This window comes from Mercenaria mercenaria, chromosome 13 (genome assembly GCF_021730395.1).
Source record: "Mercenaria mercenaria strain notata chromosome 13, MADL_Memer_1, whole genome shotgun sequence".
NCBI lineage: Eukaryota > Metazoa > Mollusca > Bivalvia > Venerida > Veneridae > Mercenaria > Mercenaria mercenaria.
This window is the reverse complement of record NC_069373.1, coordinates 77089723-77111837: the sequence shown is the minus strand read 5'-3', so window position 1 is coordinate 77111837 and position 22115 is coordinate 77089723. Positions and strand designations below refer to the sequence as shown.

The 22115-nt window shown below is 36.0% G+C and overlaps 2 protein-coding genes across 22 annotated transcripts in view; one reads left to right on the top strand and one right to left on the bottom strand.

The window, feature by feature from the left end:
* LOC123530159 (nuclear protein MDM1-like) overlaps positions 1 to 15996 on the top strand; it is a 45825-nt gene extending 29829 nt beyond the window's left edge. For all 21 annotated transcript variants that reach the window (XM_045310895.2, XM_053522377.1, XM_045310894.2 and 18 more), the window contains 9 exons: positions 978 to 1107; positions 2754 to 2859; positions 5789 to 6015; positions 6270 to 6431; positions 7010 to 7239; positions 8126 to 8193; positions 8569 to 8716; positions 10003 to 10101; positions 12908 to 15996. In XM_045310895.2, the coding sequence (XP_045166830.2) occupies positions 978 to 1107; positions 2754 to 2859; positions 5789 to 6015; positions 6270 to 6431; positions 7010 to 7239; positions 8126 to 8193; positions 8569 to 8716; positions 10003 to 10101; positions 12908 to 13062 (1325 nt within the window). In that variant the 3' untranslated portion in view covers positions 13063 to 15996. The remainder of the gene's footprint in view (positions 1 to 977; positions 1108 to 2753; positions 2860 to 5788; positions 6016 to 6269; positions 6432 to 7009; positions 7240 to 8125; positions 8194 to 8568; positions 8717 to 10002; positions 10102 to 12907) is intronic.
* Positions 15997 to 16980: 984 nt separating this feature from the next.
* Positions 16981 to 20931, bottom strand: LOC123530162 (probable endochitinase). The gene is made up of 5 exons (XM_045310897.1): positions 20753 to 20931; positions 20411 to 20437; positions 19442 to 19605; positions 18129 to 18411; positions 16981 to 17728 (listed from the first exon to the last, which is right to left on the bottom strand). The coding sequence occupies exons 1-5, from the start codon at positions 20811 to 20813 to the stop codon at positions 17496 to 17498; spliced, it is 768 nt and encodes a 255-aa protein (XP_045166832.1). The 5' UTR covers positions 20814 to 20931; the 3' UTR covers positions 16981 to 17495.
* Between the last annotated feature and the right edge of the window lie 1184 nt (positions 20932 to 22115).

Below are 22115 nucleotides of genomic sequence, written 5' to 3'. Positions count from 1 at the left end.
GCTATTGCACTCGCCCATGCGTCGGCGTCGGCGTCGGCGTCTGCGTCCGCGTCCGCGTCCCGATTTTAGTTAAGGTTTTGTATGTAAGCTGGTATCTCAGTAACCACTTGTGGGAATGGATTGAAACTTCACACACTTATTCACTGTGACAAACTGACTTACATTGCACAGGTTCCATAACTCTATTTTGCTTTTTTTCAAAATTATGCCCCTTTTTCGACTTAGAAATTTTTGGTTAAGGTTTTGTATGTAAGCTGGTAACTCAGTAACCACTTGTGGGAATGGATTGAAACTTCACACACTTATTCACTGTGATGAACTGATCTACATTGCACAGGTTCCATAACTCTATTTTGCTTTTTTACAAAATTATGCCCCTTTTTCGACTTAGAAATTTTTGGTTAAGGTTTTGTATGTAAGCTGGTATCTCAGTACTTACTAATGGGAATGGATTGAAACTTCACATACTTGTTCACTATCATGATCTGACATGCACTAAGCAAGTCCCATAACTCTACTCTCTTTTTTTTCAAAATTATGCCCCTTTTTCGACTTAGCAGTTTTTGGTTAAATTTTTGTATGTAATCTGATATCTCAGTATCCACTAATTGGAATGGATTGAAACTTCACACACTTGTTCACTGTCATGATCTAACATGCACTGTGAAGGTCCCATAACTCTACTTGGCACTTTTACAAAATTATGCCCCTTTGACTTAGCAGTTTTTTGTTAAGTTTTTGTATGTAAGCTGGTATCTCAGTATCCACAAATTGGAAAGGATTGAAACTTCACACACTTGTTCACTGTCATGATATGACATGCAGTACAGAGGTTCAATACCTCTACTTTGCATTTTACAAAATTATGCCCCTTTTTCAACTTTTGTATTCATTCAATTGACAAGGCTGTTGAATAGTCGAGCGTTGCTGTCCTCCGACAGCTCTTGTTAAATGTGTTATTATCTTGTTCAATCTAGACCTGTCCCCAGCTGAAATTAAGCCAGCAGGATCCTCCCCAGTTATTTCCCCAGACAACAGGAGACTTACTCTAGAAAGTGACCAGAAAAAACCTGAGCCAGTACCAGAGGTGCCAAAGAAAAAATCAAGGTTTGTCTTTAAAAAGTCTGACAGAATTGGCATTGATGATACCTATTTCATTTTCTATCATATTTTGTTAAACATATTGGTTTAAGACCATTTTATATAAGACTATTCGAAGAATAGGGGAGCTATCCTACTCGCCCCTGCGTCGGCGTGAGCGTTAGCTTCACACAAATGTTAAAGTTTTCGTACCACCCCAAATATTTTCAAACTCCATTGAGATATTGCTTTCATATTTTGCATACTTGTTTACCATCATGACCCCAATTTGTAAACAGGAGGAGGCAACTCTGTCAAGCATTTTGACTGAATTATGGCCCCTTTTCAACTTAAAATAAATGTTAAAGTTTGCGTACCACCCCAAATATTTTCAAAGTCCATTGAGATATTGCTTTTTAGCTCGAATATTCGAAGAATAGGGGAGCTATCCTACTCGCCTCGGCGTCGGCATGAGCCTCACACAAATGTTAAAGTTTGCGTATCACCCCTAATATTTTCAAAGTCCATTGAGATATTGCTTTCATATTTTGCATACTTGTTAACCATTATGACCCCAGTCTGTAAAAAGGAGGAGGCAACTATATCAAGCATTTTGACTGAATTATGGCCCCTTTTCGACTTAGAATATGCTTACTGTAATGTTAAAGTTTTACTCATTGCTTATATTATACTATCAAGCACTGAGAATAAGCTCTTGTTCAATAGTGTTACAGTGACATTAAGGCAATCCGTGGAGAAGGATTCTTCTGAAAAACTGTCTCCTGTCAGATTGTCTCCGAAAACAAGGACTGCATTTACATTCTCTAACCGGGCAAGCTTATATCATTTCTAGTGCATGAACAGTTACATCACACGGGAAATCAGAAATGAAAGATATTTCAGTTGGTGTAGTATGTCTGTGACAGGACAAAAATTCAAGAATATTGTGCACTTAATTTCTAACAGAACAAAAAAACAATAAAAATTTTGAAAATTAAAAAATTATGATATTTGTATAGAGGAAAGATGTAGAATTATTGATAAGCTGTAGGTTGTGTCAACATTCAAACCTGCTCACTTGCCCCACAGTGCTGTGGGTACAAAACCTTGCATGGGTTATAGAATTCTTTTATGTGAGTAAGCCCTACAGATGGCTTATGGAAGGTCGTAGGATCTAACCAGGTTCCCACCCATGCCTGAAATAATGCTTAAGGGGCACATAGGGTCTTCCCCACCATTAAATTAAATGCTGGAAAGTCACCATATGACATATAATTATAAAACTAAACAAACTAAAACCTATGAAACATCAGTATTAAGTTTTTTCTCTAGGAAGTATTCTTATAATAATGTAAAATCATTTAATTTTGTGGGCATGAAGTTTCATAGTTTGAACCCAGACTGCTATGTTGATGGGATATGAGTTCTTGGATTACAAATTTTGTATATAAATTAAAATGATTGGAAATGGTACTTGTTCATTGCGTTTAATTTTGTAGATTCACCCAACCGTGAAATCTATGAAAATTAGTCTCCCAGAAATACATGTATTAATAATTTCTCATTACTTCTAGAGGATGGCCCTTCATAGTCAAAGCTTTCATTACCGTAAAGCTTGAATTATTGTAATAAAGATCTAGAACTACTAGTAATCAGTATATTTTGTTTTACAGACAGGTGAGAAGTGAGTACAAATCAAATTTCAAGGAGCCGGAGAGGTTTGATTATGTAAGAGGAACATGGCATGGAGCGGCTCCACCTCAAGTACGAATCAAGGGGGTAAGTTGTATTTGAGATTTTACCTATCCATCTGTCTGTCTGTCCATCACACTTTGTGTCCAGTACATAACTCTGCCACCCGACAAAGAATTTAATAATTTTGTGGCACAAATGTTTCACATAATGAGACATGTGGCTTGCAGTACCAAGACCTAGCTCCAAGGTCAAGGTCACAAAGGTCAAAGTATAACAGTCTTTTTCTTGTCTGGTCCATAAGTCTGCCATCTGTCAAGGGAGTTTGAAACTACTTGGCACAAATTTTGGCAATAATGAGATGACATGTTGTGTGCAACACCCAAACCCCCAGTTTCAAAGTCAAGGTCACACTTAAGGGTCAAAGGCTAACTGGTTGGTTTTGTGTCTGATCCATAACTTTGACAAAGATTAAGGGATTTTGAAATTACTTGCACATATTAATGTTCCCAGTGAGATGATATGTCACATGCAAAACCCAGACCCCTAGTTCTTAGGTCAAGGTCATACTTGGAAGTAAAACATTTACAGGGTCTGTTTTATGACTAGTTGAAAACAATGCTAATTATCAAGCTATTTCAATATAATTTGGCACAGATATTATGTGTAATGAGAACAAATGTCATACTGAAGATCCTGACCTCTGTCACTTAGAAGTCAAAGATTTTGGATCATTAGCTCAACTATATGAAGAAAAGGTAGAGCAGTTGGACATGTTTGTGCATCAGCATCAGCATCTGTTTTTAGCTCACCTGTCACATAGTGACAAGGTGAGCTTTTGTGATCGCCCTTCTTCCGTCGTCTGTCCGTCCGTCATCCGTCCATCCATCCACAATTTCTTGTGCAAGCAATTTTAATCAAACTTGCACACAACTTGTATGGGCATAATATCTCGGTTCCTTTCGAAAACTGGCCAGATCCCATCATGGGTTCCAGAGTTATGGCCCCTTAAAGGGCCAAAATTTGCCATTTTTGGCTTGTGAACATGATAGAGACCACATTTTGTGATCAACTTTAATAAAACTTACACACAACTTGTATTGGCATAATATCTTGGTTGCTTTCGAAAACTGGCCAGATCCCATCATGGGTTCCAGAGTTATGGCCCCATAAAGGGCCAAAATTTTCTATTTTTGGCTTTTGAACAAGATAGAAACCACATTTTGCAATCAACTTCAATAAAAGTTGCACACAACTTGTACTGGCATAATATCTCGGTTCCTTTCGAAAACTGGCCAGATCCCATCATGGGTTCTAGAGTTATGGCCCCTTAAAGGGCCAAAATTTGCTAACTTTGGCTTGTGAACACGATAGAGACAACATTTTGCAATCGACTATAATTAAACTTGCACACAACTTGTATTGGCATAATATTTCGGTTCCTTTCGAAAACTGGCCAGATCCCATCATGGGTTCCAGAGGTATGGCCCCTTAAAGGGCCAAATTTTGCTATTTCGGCTTTTGCAGCCATATAGAGACTTCATTTATGGTTTGATTTGATACAAACTTGCAAAATAACTCTAATCCTAACCCTCTCCCGTCAGATCCGATCTTAGGTTCTAGAGTTATAGCCCCTAAATGAACATTGAAAGTGCCAAAATATGTTAATTTTTACCTTGTGAATATGATAGTTGCTGCATTTTGCGTTCAGCTTTAGAAAATCATGCACACAACTTAAATCACAATAAGATATCAGTTCCCGTTGCTTGAAGGTCAAGGTCACACATTGAGGTCAAGGCAGCACTTATCCATTAAATGGTTATATCTCTGCAACTATTGATGGTATTGGTTTTGAAACTTAATGTATATCATCAGGTTGAACTAGACACTATGCACTTATTTTATATCTGATTACCTCCCCTGATTTTAATCAAAATGGATTTATATCAGTAAGTACTTAAGGACTCATTTGAAATTTCATTATTGTCATTAGTTGGACTTAGACAATCAGGGTAGATAACTGTGGACTGATTTTATTTCAAATTACCTCCCTTTGTTTCAAATTAAAATGGGTGTATCTCAGTAACCAAGTAGATACTGATCTTAATTTTCATTTTTGCCATCAGATGGACTCTGACAATCAGGGTAGATAACTTTTTTACTGAATTTATGACAAATTACCTCCCTTTATTTTCTGTAAATGAATATACCTCAGCAGCATCTAATGAGATTGGTTTTAAATGTTATTTATGTCTTCAAGGGTAAGGAATAGTCATGCTAGTCCAAAAATGCAGCATTTGAGCATTTGAGCCTAGGACCCTCAAACTTGGTATGGAGATTGGCCCTGACTAGTACGTGACCCATAGGTCAAAAATGACTGTTACAAGAAAATATTTATCCTGATTATATTTAATGTGTATGCCTATGTGATCTATGTCAAAACTTGATCTTATCATTAAGAGCCATGGTACTCAGGTGAGCGATATAGGGCCATCATGGCCCGCTTGTATGTAAGCTGGTATCTCAGTAACTACATGATTGAAACTTCACAAACTTATTAGCTGTGATAAACTGACTTACACTGCACAGGTTCCTTGACTCCATTTTGCTTTTTTACAGATGTATGCCCAATTTTAGACTTGGCAATATTTGATTAAGTTTTTGTATGTAAGCTGGTATCTCAGTAGCCACTAATGGGAATGGATTAAAACATTACACACTTGTCCACTGTGATTAGCTGACATGCATTGTACAGGTTCCATAACTCTGTTTTGCATTTTTACAAAATGATTCCCCTTTTTCAACTTCTATATTCATTCAGTTGACAAGGCTGTTGAATTGTGGAGGGTTACTGTCTTCAGATAGTTCTGTTTTTCTTGTCTAGTCAATTACCTTGCTATGCTGTTACAACTTCTTGATATTTTCATTATTATAAGCTTTTGATTGTTATGGTGAAAGATGCCTGCAAGGTTAGAAATTGCAGTTTTATATAAAATGTTAATTGTTTTATTCAAAGCCTGAAGAAACAGTGAAAGCACCAGCACTCGCAAACTGGTTTGCAGAGGTGATAGAGTTACGTCGCAAGGCTCAGGAATACCGCCAGCGTGCGCTCGGCACTCACTTCTCTCGGGAACATATGGCACAGTTAATGGCAAAACAGAACGACCTGTGGGAGGCTTCCACACCCACTGCTAGGAGCACATTGTCTGCCTTGTCCCTCGAGTCAGGACTTAGCTCACATAGGTAAATACCATCATCAGTTTTCTGTGTAGCCACTTTATTGAAGGCAGCTTTTAAATTTTAATCCTTCAGATTAGGTTAATACTAGTAAGGAATCCAAGAAAACTAATAGACCACCACTGAGATATTGTTTAAAATGGCATAAACTGCTACAAACTAATGAAATACTAGCTTTTATGTGTATATTTATTTATAGAATTTGCATATGTGAATATATTTTAGTTAAATATGATAGGACTATCTATTTCATTATCTAGAGGAGAACCTAAGAACATGGGAAGAGGAAGAGGTCATGTTTCCACGGCAGCCACATTGGCATCTGAGGATGACCAAAGTACAGCCAGACTCGATGAGGTTGCCCCACAGGGACAGAAAAAACAAGCCTGGGCTGATGAGGAGGAGCAGATGGATAGAATGAGGTAATAAAAATGTTTATTATCATTTTGTTTCTTTACTGTAAAAAAAATATAACAGCTAGTCTTAGTATTGAAAAAAGAATTTGCAGTGTTCCAGCAGTATCTTCATATGAGCTTTATATAAGCAGTCCTTTTCATACAATACAAAAAATGTGTAGTTATTAAACTAAAATTCTCTTTTAAGGCAGTTGTGCAATATGTTAGGTATTACTTGCTTGTGCTGGATAATAGGAGTCTGTACACCTACTTCTTCAGAAGACTCTTAGAATCTAACTGGAAAGAGAGTAAAAATGTTTTTGATACCTTTTGTACATATATTGGTTAGACTCCCCATCATTTTTCAGATTAACTTGTATACTGTGAAATCATTAATATTTACGAGGGACTAATTTTCGTGGATTTTTGTGGTTGTGTCAATCCATGAAATTTAATCCTAATGAACAAAGAAAATAGCTGTTTTGGCTAAAATGTGAAATTCTATGCCCACAAAATGAAATGATTTCACAGTGCAGTAAGCCTTCTGCCTTAAGAATAATATTGCTATGTACTTAATGGAATGTAAAATTCTTTCCACTCACTAGTCAGGAGACACCATCCACTTTCTCTGCCGAGTCCCCAGGTTTTAATGGGCGGGTACCAACACCAAAAATACGTGAGCAGATCTTGACAGGTGACAGCCAACACAGGCGGCATCATCTTGACAGGACCACACCTTCTGTGGGCGGAGCTATCCTAAGTTCCCCACCAGACTCAAAGAAGAAAAGATCAGGGAAGAGAATAGTAAGCAGATCTGTGGACAGCATCTCTCTAGGTATGTAGGGGCGAAGTATCAATCAACTATTTTGCAGCAATGTTTTGTTTGATTTAGGTTCTAGTATTTTAGCAAACACCCAACAGGAAAAAAAATGATTCTTATCAATCTAGGTTGGTCATTCACACATCACTTACCTCACAGTTTGGTTCTTGTGAACTGACCAGGAATTGCATCTAATGCTAGTATGCAAAGAGATATAAAAGTTGCAAAAGGTGGGAATTGTTAAAGTGTTCCTTTTCATCAGTGCTCTCCACTGCCTCTGTAATTAGGAATTCATTCTTTAACATTGTACTTCAAATGTGGTAGTGTGATGACTTATTAGTGCCATCTTACTATTTAAATTGAAATACTGTTAAATCAGTAATATGTGTGTTAGACTTGATTTCTTGGATTTCATGCTTGTGTCAATCCTCAAAATTAAATCCCAGCAAATGAATATCATTGTTCTTAGTTTTACTTTTGGAAATTGATATCTAGGAATTCCTGTCCCCACAAAAAAAAACATATTTCCAAAACCAGGAAATTGTCTGCCCACAAAATTTAATGAATTCACAGTATAAAGGAGAATATTTGTATGAACTTTGCATGAAATTATCCTAACCCTTATGCTGGACACGATTGATTCTGCCTTTGTGATCAGTGCATATCATGATCATGACCTTCACTGTTTGCCATTCAGTCAGTATCTTTGTGCTATGTACCCCATTTAACACTTAATGGTACTGTCCAAATTGAAAGATGGACAAGTTCATTATAGAAATTTAGCAGGGTAAGGGCTAAGTATTTTACTTAGAGAAGATGAACAGATATAGTGCAGCAGAAAGTTTTCTGTTTACAGGCACAAATCATTTGTTGGGATTATTTATTTATCTATTTATTAAAGGTACTGTTGAAGATGAAACACCAAGACAAGTAGAAGTTCAAGAACACCAACCTCTAGCTGGACAGAAGGTAAACAGTACATGTATGAAATAATTGTATTTTATCTTGCATAGAGAACTTATTCAATAGGTTGGTGGTTCTACCCAGGTGTGGGCCCATGTCTGAAATAAGACATGGAGGGGGACCTGAGGTCTTCCTCCACCAATTAAAGCTGGAAAAGTTGCCATAGAGTTGATGTGTCTCTAAGCCCAACATGTATAAAAAAAGAATTGAATGGAATAATGTGATGACTTACATTATGCACATATTCTAAAAGCTTTCAGGCTTCCCATGTACCAAGCTTACAAAAAATATTGCAAGTATTAGTGGAAGAAAATACCTGAATAAATACAGTTTTACAGTGTTATAGACAATACCTTATAAATGGAATGATTTTCACTTCAGACATACCAACTATGTTCAACTACTCCTACATTCGGAATGCCATCTAGAGATACCCATGCACTGAGAGACGAAGATGCTTCCACTGACAGGGAACTCCACACACAGTTTGTATATACACCTGCCAAACCAAAAGCTAAGGATACTCCAGGTATGGCTGACCTGTCAGCTTGCATGTTCTTGTCCGAATTTAAATAAATGTTTGCCTCAATGGCTGAATGGTTCAAGTAATTGACATTAGAGCACTTGCTCCCCCCAGCACATCACCCACCATTCCTTCCTCCACTCCCCTCCTCCTGTGCTCTCCCTAGCACACCCCCACCATCCCTTCCTCCACTCCTCTCCCCCTGTGCTCCCCTAGCATACCACCCACCATTCTTTCCTCCCCCCCCCCCTCCCCTGTTTTCCCCCAAGCACACCACCCACCGTTCCCTTCCTCCACTCCCCTCCCCCTGTGCTCCCTCTAGCACATCACCTACCATTCTTTCCTCCCCTCCCCTCACCTGTTCTCCCCCTAGCACACCACCCACCGTTCCCTTCCTCCACTCCCCTCCCCCTGTGCTCCCCCTAGCACATCACCCACCATTCTTTCCTCCCCTCCCCTCACCTGTTCTCCCCCTAGCACACCATCCACCGTTCCCTTCCTCCACTCCCCTCCCCCTGTGCTCCCCCTAGCATACCACCAACCATCACAAGTAGATAATGCCTTTGTATATAAATATGAAACATCAGTATAAAGCATAGGTTTTTCCATCTAAGAAGTAAACTCTAGAGTGACCATAAGCTTCAGGATTATTTCACAGTTTTTTTTCTCAAAGATTATATACTGCAGATTACATAATTTTGGTGAAGGCTTTATTTAGCAGTTTCATGGTATGCAGCCTTAATTTGCAGTGTTAAGAATTCACAAAACATGAGTTTGTGTTTTAGGACATGATGTAGATTACCATTCTCAAATATTTTGAATTTGAGAGAGGCATTATTCATGAATACAGTCGAACTCCATTCACTCGAAGATGATGGGACAGGCAAAATTAGTTTGAGTTATTGGTAGTTTAAGCATTGGAACAATATAAATTATATCGGAATTTTGCCAGGACCTGATGATAAGTTCGAGTGAAGGGTGGTGTTTGAATTATCTTAGTTTGAATGAACAAAGTTGGACTGTATTAGCTAAAATAAAATAGTCTCGAATATCACCCAATTTACAATGGTTTAAATTAGATTTAGGACATTACTGTAAGCTTTAAACAGAGGTACAGTACAAGAAATAATCCATTGCGAAATGTGTAAGTTTTCCACTGTTGTATACCAATGTATGGATTTACAAGAAACATTATAGTTTCTACATAATTGTCATTAAAGGTTGATTCCTATGGGATAAGTATGCAAGTACCTATATATTCACTGTGGAAATGCTCTTTTATGTCTATGTAGGTGGACTATCAGCTATAGATGAGGGATTTGGGCAGACGTACAATAAACCTAAATCTAGTGGCAAGAAGATGCGTGACTTTTCCTGGACTATTGATGGAGGTAATTGTGTATCTTTACATTCATGTAGACATGTTCTAGAGTATTTTCTCATTTATATTAAAGACCCCTTACATAACTGCTAAATTACGTTTACTACAGACAGTTTCTGTCATAGTAAACAGGCAGATGAAGCAAAAATGTTAACCCATTTTTAGCTCATCTGATTTTTTGAAAAAAAATGATGAGTTATTGTCATCACTTGAGCGGTTGTCGGCGTCGGCGTCGGCGTCTGCGTCGGCGTTGCCTGGTTAAGTTTTATGTTTAGGTCAGCTTTTCTCCTAAACTATCAAAGCTATTGCTTTGAAACTTGGAATACTTGTTCACCATCATAAGCTGACCCTGTATAGCAAGAAACATAACTCCATCTTGCTTTTTGCAAGATTTATGGCCCCTTTTGTACTTAGAAAATATCAGATTTCTTGGTTAAGTTTTATGTTTAGGTCAACTTTTCTCCTAAACTATCAAAGCTATTGCTTTGAAACTTGGAATACCTGTTCACCATCATAAGCTGACCCTGTACATCAAGAAACATAACTTCATCTTGCTTTTTGCAAGAATTATTGCCCCTTTTGGACTTAGAAAATCAGTTTTCTTGGTTAAGTTTTATGTTTAGGTCAGCTTTTATCCTAAACTATCAAAGCTATTGCTTTAAAACTTGCAACACTTGTTCACCATCATAGGCTGACCCTGTACAGCAAGAAACATAACTCCATCCTGCTTTTTGCAAGATTTATGGCCCCTTTTGGACTTAGAAAATATCAGATTTCTTGGTTAAGTTTTATGTTTAGGTAAACTTTTTCTCTTAAACTATCAAAGCTATTGCTTTGAAACTTGCAACACTGGTTCACCATCATAAGCTGACCCTGTACAGCAAGCAACATAACTCCATCCAGCTTTTTGCAATAATTATTGCCCCTTTTGGACTTAGAAAAATCATTTTCTTGGTTGAATATTATGTTTAAGTCAACTTTTCTCATAAACTATCAAAGCTATTGCTTTAAAACTTGCAACAGTTTTTCACCATCATAAGTGGACACTGTACATCAAGAAACATAACTCTATCCTGCTTTTTGCAAGAATGATGGCCCTTTTTAGACTTAGAAAATCATGGGTAGGACAATATTTCTATTATACAAAAAAAATCAGATGAGCGTCAGCACCCGCAAGGCGGTGCTCTTGTTTAATATGTGTCAACTTTTCTAACTCAATTTTTTATTCATTGTTGTTATCTCTTTCAAATATTGAACTTTTTCAATGAAATGACTGGTGGGGGCATATAGATTTGCTCTTGTCCATGCGTCCTTCCATCTGTGTGTCCATGCATCCGTCCAAAGTTAGTGACACACCTAGCTCAAAAAGTATTTGATATAAATTAATGAAACCTAGCATGAGTCTTTATCATGATATGAACTTGTGCACCTTCTATTTTGTCTGGCTCTGCCCCCTAATTTAAGAGTTATAGCCCCTGAAATAGTCAAAAATGCACATTTTCACCTTGTGACACGCCTAGCTCAAAAAGTACTTAATATAAATTGATGAAACCTTGCATTAGTCTTTATCATGGTATGAACTTGTGCACCTCCTATTTTACATCTGGCTCCGCCCCCTAGTTTTAGAGTTATGGCCCCTGAAATAGTCAAAAATACACATTTTCACCTTGTGACACGCGTAGCTCAAAATGTATTCGATATAGATTCATGAAACCTTGCATGAGTCTTAATCATGATATGAACTTGCGCACCTCCTATTTTTCATCTGGGTCGGCCCCCTATTTCTAGAATTATGGCCCCTGAAATAGTCAAAAATGCACATTTTCATCTTTTGGCACGCCTAGCTCAAAAATTATTTAATATAAATTGATGAAACCTTGCATTAGTCTTTATCATGGTATGAACTTGCGCACCTCCTATTTTTCATCTGGCTCCGCCCCCTAGTTTTAGAGTTATGGCCCCTGAAATAGTCAAAAATGCACATTTTCACCTTGAGACACGCCTAGCTCAAAATGTATTTGATATAGATTCATGAAATATTTCATGAGTCTTAATCATGATATGAGCTTGCGCACCTCCTATTTTTCATCTGGGTCCGCCCCCTGTTTCTAGAGTTATGGCCCCTGAAATAGTCAAAAATGCACATTTTCACATTGTGACACGCCTAGCTAAAAAGTATTTGACATAAATTGATGAAACCTTGCATGAATCTTTATCATGATATGAACTTGCGCATCTACTATTTTTCATCTGGGTCCGCCCCCTAGTTCTAGAGTTATGGCCCCTGAAATAGTCAAAAAATGCACATTTTCACCTAATTATGTGCCTCACTCAAGAAGTATTTAATGTAAATTCATGAAACGTTGCTTGAGTCTTTATTATAATGTGACCTTGCACACTTGGCATTCTTCTTGAGAATTTTAGTGTTTATTACAGAGTTATGGCCCTTAAAAGAGCCAAAATAGTGGATTTTTTGTTTGTGATGCTCATAGCTCAAAAAGTATATGGTATAGAGTAATGAATCCATTTCATAGTTTGTTTTTTTTGAGGCTATACGCCATTAAGACTGCAAACATTTGAATGATTTCCCCTTATTTGTGACAAATGTACCAGTGGGGGGCACACCCTGTGTCCTACAGACACATTCTAGTTTTTATTTACTATGCATAACACTTAACAATAAGACGTAAATACTTGTTGTTTTGTGATATAATGTTTCACACCTGAAGTTGTACAGTATGGCCTAACATCTAAAAACCTATAAAAACTATTATGATACATACAGAATACATGCTTTTTACAATATCACATGACAGGTCTACCTATACCAAGGATAGATGAGGATGATGGGGTACTGTCTGTATCCATGCAGTCCATGGCATCCAGCTGTTCCCTAGCTTCCGACACACTTGAACGAGCCAGGAAACGGAAGGAGGAATTCTGGGGCCAACACACTGTCAAAGCAAAATAGGCGGAAATATTTAGAGCAACATTTGATAGAGATACCTGAAAACTAAAATACATTTTGATATATTTTTGTAATGTATTCAGTGAAACTTCAGTGCCAAATGAACGCTAAGACAGCTTTTTGTGTTTAGTTTTCATATTATTGTTTGAAGTACTGTAAAGAATCTCACTGCCAGTGGGGTAAAGTTTAATTTCTGATTTAAGGGTCTGTTGCTCAAGGAAGTATATAACAGCATTTATGGGAATTATATAACCATAGAAACATGGCAGCCTTCTAACACTCCATCCATTGTTGTTTACAACATGAACTTTGTTGTTTAAGAGTATTATGCTGAATTTTGTTTTTGTTAATGATACATTACTGGTTTAAACCACAAAATATGAACTGTTATTATTTACTTTGTGTTTCTATGCAAATATATTTATTTTTGGACCAGGAGTTATGCAGGTACTAATTTCTATTTTTAAAAGTATTCATTGATTTTTAAATGTATTTGCTGATTATTTACGGATGTTTTTGATTTTTTTAAAAGTGAAGTTTATGTTTTATTTATACATTTTGTTTATGCTGTAGCTTGCTCCGTTTTATTATGGCAGCAGGTTGGCAATTCATACTTTACATTTTAAGAGTCCCAAATGATTTTCTCAGCACTTATATATTTTTTCTGCTTGTAATTTTATAAGCCAGTAAAAGTACATTATTTATTGTTTTGCTTGTTTTAGTATTGATAATTCTTTTGCTAGTTATTCTATGATAATACTGGTTTGAATATTAACTGTGATACTTTGTTATTTGATAATAGACCATGGACTAAGTTTTGACTCATGAAAGCATTTTATGTAGACAGGTAATAAGGTACTAAGCAACCTTAATGCATTGAAACATTGCTCATCCAAGCATCAGTGACCCAAACACTTGTGCACTCGTGCTTTCTTGAGCACTTCCATGTGGTCTCGGGCCATTTTCCTTATATTTTCTATGTTTTTTAAGCTCAAAACTCGGATGAATAACTCAAGCAGTTTGCTTACCCCTTGTAACTTTGAGTGATTTGTGGTTTTGTAGTTTTGAACAATGAAAAATTAATTGAACCTAGCTCAGTCAGTCAGTAACATTTGCATCTACACTAGATTAAATGTAGTTGATTCTATTTAACATTCTGATATAACAAGTTTATTTTTGATAATGTAAGCCATTGGTGATGTCAGGTCAGCCTACTTTTGGTCTGACCTGTTGTTTAACATGTTAGACATGTCAAGAGTTGAAATATTATTCAGCAGAAATGTGTTTTATTTCATTTAAACACTTCATATTGGTTATATACTGCTCGGACTAAACTCTCTTGAACTTATTCTGTGGGATGTATAACCTCTTAGTCGTGTTTAAATTAATTTAAAAACACTTGCTATATATTATATTTCTTAAATATAGATACCTGGTGATAAACTTAGTCCATTGGGTAGAACAATGTAAATTGTCTCATAATACATGAAAATGTATTGTTTTGTAAATAAAGTTGTTAGTAGTTTATTTATAGTTTGTATATTGAAGAATAGTGTATAATCTAGTTTTATTTCTATCTCCCTGTATAATGTAAAAACTATTTGCAGTTGTTTTTTTCACTTTTATATCAAAATACACAGTGGTTGTTTACAGCTGTTTTAGTTGTTATAAGGTATTGAGAAATTTTGTTTCCAAAAATAGACAGAACTGATGGGAAAAGTATATAATATCAGGTTACATAACAGTTACACAATTTGTAGTGCTGCAACAGACTTGTCCTGTTTTTCAGTTGTATTTTGCAAGTTCTTAGGACCTATGTTTCTTACAGTCACCGTGTTGTTAGATTGGATAATTTTTGATAGACGTTAGCCTTGTTCACAATGACAAGAATTTGAGATTCTAAGATGATACTTCAGGATATATAGTACAGCTAATTACTCAAGTGGTTTAAGTTCACATGTCACACTGTTTGCGAATATAAGCAAAAATAATACCTTTGCAAATATTACATAGTCTGATAAAAATTGCAGGAGTTTGTAATGTCAGTTACTACAGCTTTCATAGGTAATTACGTTATTTATTTCAAACTTTACAGTATTATGTATGCTTGCCACATTTTAATTTGGTAAATTTGTCTGGTATATTCATCGTCTTCCCTAATATTTAATTGGAACAGGATTGAAGGTTATAAAGCAGTCTTTGAACTCCAGCATGTGATTGGTTAATTCAAGTTTCTGTCTTGAAATTGACCAATGGTAAGCTTGCATTCCAAGACTGGTCTCCAAATGCAAATTTTATAGTGTTGGGGCCTGGTTTAATTACAGGAATTCTTAGAGATTCACCAGAATCATACATGTTAGTCAGTGGTAGAAAATTCTCTCACTTTTTAACATATGAAGAACTGTTATACCAATTTCAATATATCCAAATAGCAAGGATTCAGTAGAATATTTTTGAGTCTGTAGGACAACATAACTGAAGTTTTATAAAGCTACAGGTGTATGTCTACTACTGTCAAGTTTTTACATGCTGTTTCAAGTTCTTTTAAGTTATATATGAAAATTATCAATAAAATTTTTCTCTAGTTAAGTGGGCCAGATTGGTAAACTTTGGTTAAAGACAAGAAATTTCAAAAAAAAAAGGTGTTTATTTTACATTTAAGATCAAAATATCTTTCACCCCTGAACAACACATTTTACGTTTCAGTTGTGGCAATGCCACTTGTAAAAATATCGCATCAAGTGTACATGTGGTTAAAGATATTTTTATTTTACATTGGAACTACAAAAGATAATTGTATAATATGAGTATCCAGTAGTACGCATAGAAAAACTGCCATTTTCTTATTAAGGAGGAATGTGTATCAATACAGCTGAGACAATATACTGCACATTTGTATGTTTGTTTTGCATAGATAGTAAATATTTATTGATACAATTATGTTTTTTGTTTTTATATAATATTACAAGGAAAAGAATTCAACAAGCACCAGTAGATTTACATAAAATATTTGAGAGAAGACGCATCTCTATATTCTCATTTTGATATCATCAATGTGAAAATATAACCACGTCATATATAAGGCTCAGTGCAAATCCTCCGGATGGAAAGTTTAAAATTGGGATGCGTCTTATAAGCAAGTGCACTTTATAGATGAAAACACACTATAAGTCTTTGAAATTTCCGTCGTTTATAGCACCCACTACATAGGGTTTTATTTGTGAAGGTTTTAAAATGCTGCTACTGGCAGTTTCAAAATGGGAGTTTTAACAAGCATCAAGCTATAATATATAAATAATTTCAAATTTTATTCCTCTCTCTCTCTCTTCCCATATCTTGTTGCCTTGCCAACCATTTTAATTTTCTTAAGAAAATCAGCTTTTGATTATTCTTTTAGAAAGATAATATTTTTCAATCAATTATTACTGTTGTGTTTTATTATATGTTAATTCTGTTGGCATCTATTTAACAAATTGCTTACCACAATGTGCCTTTTTGTAATGGTACAATCCTGGGCCCCTTCGTCTTTAAAGAAAAAGCTTGGATGATTTAGCAATTAATTTATATAGGCCTTATGTCCAAATGTAGAATGAGCTTTTAAAACTGCTGGCGATGAAATAGCAAAATAAAAGTAACACAAAACTTTCCAATTCTGTATTGGGAGTACACAAGTTTTTCACTAGTTGTGAGTTACAGCCAAAACAGTTACCAGAGTTCCGTATATTCCCATCTATACCTACAACAAGTTAAAGACTTTTTTCTTGCATACTGTTTTCTACAAATATTAGAAGAAATGAGCAGTGGTTTACAGTTTTACCCAGCTGAAATTAGAGTTAAGTACAAAATGTATTAATGAAAAGTAAAGCGAAGAAAAGATAACTATTAAAACTGGTAGGAAAATAAGAAAAATAAAACAGGAAAATCAGTTGACCAGTTAACTGGTTAAAATGTTTATATTTAGATTAAATTTATTCAGCACAAACACTATACAATAATTATAATGTATAATTAATCTTGTCACTTAAAAGTGCATGTTTTCAGATATTTACACTACAATTTCAAAACTTGAATCAGCAACATCACTTCTTTAAATCCTGGATGTAAAAATATTGTCTTGGCCCAGTTTATCAGTATAGTGTCAAGCATAGTAAATTTCTTTCTGCGTCAGTAACTCGGTAGACAGTTTTTCTACATATTTTACACTACACAAATTCCTTGAATTATTGAATAAAAATATTTTGTCTAAATTTAGAAAATATTGGATATAGTTCTAGTGGTTAGCCCCCTTCAAAGTAAAATTTGTTAATAAAACTAGCGGTAAACTTTTATAAATTGTAATACTAGTGGTATAATGTAGATATCAGTTAAATAAACAGTTCACTAAAATTTCATGATACAACCGAAAATCAAAAATGGATTGTAGTTTGGTATATGGACTATTTTCCTATCTGACTTCCTCCGCTGGTGCCGCCGTTAAGGGTTGCTGCTGTGTAAGGTGACTGACAGTTACTTGTCAACTGGCTCCAGACAAGTGCCGCCGGACATTGCATGACGTAAGCGTTACCGACGAGGTCACAGTGAATAAATTTCGTGGGATCAGGATGTGGGAAGAACAAGTTGTTAGATTGTACGGCCTGTGGCGTGCACGGATTTGTCATGGTTCCGGTACCTGTCGTGATAAAATGACTACATTTTACTCTTTTTTTTCTTTTTAAACCGTCGGTGATTGTAAGTCGACACAAGAACAGCGTCTATGAATACTGTTGCATTTAGGAAAGAAAACAAACGTTAGGGCAATTAGGCAAAGTTTTAACAATTCACAAATCTACGTATTGCTACGACAACGTTTGAGGTTCATCGGAAACGATATCCAAATAGGCTACATTTGGGACTGTATTTCTTTTGCAACTTGAGGAATTTGCCGTGGAACTTGATCTACCTTTCTCATTGTCATGAAACTGAACTACTTTTCTCGTCACGGTAACTACCTCCTGACGTCTCGCATATCTTTTACTTTGCGTTTTATTATTTTAAAAAAACTGGTAAAATGAGTTATTTTAAAAGCTTACCTATAACCACACCAGTGTTTGTAGCTGTACCCCCTCCTCCATTAGTTGGTGCCTTGGTTGTCCCTGCGTTAACAATAGTACCAGCCGGAAGTACACAAGACTGTCGGGAGGCGTCATACACCAGACGAGTAGGACACGAAAGAACTGTAGGCTGACCTTGGCTATTACATTCGATAAACTTGGTTTTGTCATTTGCATATGGAAAGAAGACGTTTCCACTAGCAATATTCTGTGCTGTACAGGGATTAGTTGGGTTGGTCACAGCTGGATTTGTAACCTGCACCTGAAAAATACATCTTTATAACGGTACTGATACATTACTCTTATACGAGAGTGCGTATATGCAGAGTGCGAATCTGAGCAACACTGAACTAACGACGCCGCCATCCAACACTAAAGCAAAGTTCAGTTATTTTAACAAAATCTCGCAGGAATACTGTGCGAGATTAGCGAAACGCTTCTGCAGGAATGACCATCTGGTCAAATGATGTTTGTATTGTAAACTTCAGCAAACAGGAAACTTATTTGTACATATGAGCCGTGCCATGGGAAAACCAACATAGTGGGTTTGCGACCAGCATGGATCCAGACCAGCCTGCGCATCCGCGCAGTCTGGTCAGGATCCATGCTGTGCGCTAATAGTTTCTCCAATTCCAATAGGCTTTAAAAGCGAACAGCATGGAGCCTGACCAGACTGCGCGGATGCGCAGGCTGGTCTGGATCCATGCTGGTCGCATACCCACTATGTTGGTTTTCTCATGGCACGGCTCATATTCTAAGTCATTCGTTGGATCAAATGAAACAAAAAAGCAGCATCAGCTGTACAATATTTTCAGGTGCATAAAATTATCTAACCTTACTCTTCATATGCGATTTCATTTTGTTATGTTTTTATATTTCATAGTAATTGATACTAAAGAGACTGTTACTATTCCCACCAGTACGAACTATCCTGTCAGCTTCCAAGTAGTACACATCCGCATTTTATGAAATAAACACTACGTGTTGATTTCGGAACGGATAGCAATAAAGTCTGAACGAACGCATTATTATATGAACTCAAATGCTTATTTTTAATGGTATTTGCACTATTCATAATCATTTGTACTTGAATTCCTTTTATCCACTTTATAATTATGTTATACAGTATAGCTTTCCAGTTAATAACTACACAAGTGTCTACCTTAACCTTTTAAGTAGCCAATGGTTAAAAATTATTTAGTCAATGAAAATGACTATTGACCTTCATCAGTGAACTATTGAATGTGGCGATTACAGCATTCACAGTGATATATATAAAAAAACTATTTCACCTTACTACATGCTGTGGTTGCTTTATTATAGATCTCTCCTTTTGGACATTTTATAATGAACATTCTGCCACCGTCAGAGCATTGTAGAAACTTGTTGTTGTCTGTCGGGTGAGGGAAATATACCCGACCTGCTGTCTGGAGACACACGTTCGCTACATCCGGCTCTGTGGTTATATATGTAATATCAAATTTTGTTTTCCGTTTTACATTGATTTATAACACAGAAAATAACAATTTCAAATAAATTCTGTGGGCGCTTATGGGTAATAATGATTAACGTCAGGAAAAATCTAGTTTTTTTAAAGCATTGATTAAAGTTTTACACATGCAAGCCTTTCTCTGTAAAAGGGCATTTTTTAAACTAGATGCCCACGGGCAACATGTCGAGCCCGCCCTTTGAGCCATAACTGTGACCTTGACCTTTGAAATAGTCAGTTTCATTGAGTTAAGCATTCATGCAAAATTTCAACAAGATTCCTTAATGCATGTCCAAGTTATGGGCCTGATAAGATCTGACATGACCTTTGACCTCCAACTGTGACCTTGACCTTTGAGATAGGAACTGGGGTTTGCGCATGACACTCCGTCTCACTGAGGTTAACATTCATGACAAATATAAACAAGATTCCTCAATGCATGTCAAAGTTATGGTCCGGACAAACAAATCCGGACGGACTCACGCACGCACGCATTGACGCACGGACGCACATACAGCGAACAGCCATTTGGCCAACTATGTCTTCGCATCCGCAAGCGGGCTCGACAAAAACCAAAACACATAGTTTGTCCTGAATCAAGTAGGTTAAAATTATTGTCTTCATATAAAATTTTTGCGGTCGTGGACGTGCAGTTTCTGCAGTCGTGGACGTGCAGTTTCTTAAGTACGTAAACTTATGTCCATATGTCCAAAAATAGAATTACGGCAACTTAATATTAAACGTTGAATATATACCTAGATATTGTTCTTACCTTGGCAGTTTGTAGTCTGTCGTTTCTCTAAAATAAAATAAAAGTATTTAAAACATTTTCTCATCAATATTCAAATTCTAATTGTAACTCATAAATTGACATCGTACCCTTATCTTAGATATTTTATTTCTTCTTATTTCTGCGAAATATTTTACTGTATAACTTGTACTTTCATTTTAAATGTAAAACCCTTTTTATTTCGTGATTAATAGTTCATATTTACAAAATATCATTGCGTTTCTACGAAATAAAAAAAAAAGAATGTAATTTATTCTGTATTCTAGTTATGATCTATACAAAAAGATATGACTTGAAAATACCATATTTATTTTTTCAACTTACCCCTCACAGTCCCAGCTAACACGCATCCAATGCATAAAATAGTTACTAAAATCGCCTGCATTTTGAACAAAATAATATATGGTAATAATGCAGTCTTCTTTTTATATCCTTCCGGAAACTCTTGGGCGAGTAGCAACTGCCGCCAAATGTTTGGGTCGTTGCGAATGGTGTTTATTTGATATAGAAAAATTATCTAAAACTGACCACGCCGAAAGATAAAAGTTAGAGTTCACATGACATGTTTAAAAGTGTTAAAAGGTTGATATAAGTAGGATGTGTGTGGCGGACGTATAGCACTGTTTTTGCAGAATGTCAGTATGTTTGTCTTATAACTTCACGATTATTACGCCATGACGGTGGCAACGTGAATAGTCATCACGAATTAAGGTCGGTTATGTTACTTGAAATCAAGTCAGAACCCGATTAAACTTTCCAACACCAAGTTTTAGTGATGATTTATAACCTTTAGGTACTTATGCAATACAGGGAAAAAGTCCTAAAAATCTAAGCAGAACTCTGAAAAAAAAAAGGTGATATTTAATGGATGCTTCCTTCATATTTTAATTAAACAAAATATTGTAAATTTATCTTAGATAAACTCAATTTAACGAAATATCAGTATCATTTCTTTATTCACATGCATGCATTACATAATAAAACAGTTCAAGAAGCGCATTTTATAAATAATTGCCGTAACTGTTTATGAATTTCGAACAAATACTGGTGTTATCAAGTACCCCACCCATCTGCAGTAACATTGTTTCTTGTTTCCACATATTAAGTGTTTAACCCCTTTTAAGTGTATTTCAGATATGTGGGCCGTTCTATGAGAAAACTTCTAATAGTGACAAAAAAAATCAAATTGGAGATAAAAAAATATTCATGAATAACATTCTTTTACCTTTCAAATATGAAAATTAGAAGTAATTATCTTCACAAAATCAAGAGTTACAATGATTTTACCGAAGGCATTTTGAGACCCGACGTTAAGAACGTCATTACGTCGCCCTGCACGGCGTGTGGTGTTTTTCAAGTCATTAATGCAACACATTTTGCATATCACTCACTAAACTAATTAGGAACAGTTTAAAATGATTTTACTGAAAAATAACTTAACCGTATATTTTTGTTTTCATCACGGGCCTTTTATCTACACACCTCTATATTTTCATGATACATGGATAATTTGGAATTTCAGTTCCCATAACAACATAAATAACATTAATTTGTAAAATATGGTGGAATCTGATTTTCGTTAGATAACTATATTAAAATATACTTGTTGTGCCCCCCCCCCCCCCCCCCACACACACACACCCATGAGTGGTGGGGGCATATAGATTTGGTCGCGCGTGCGTGCGTG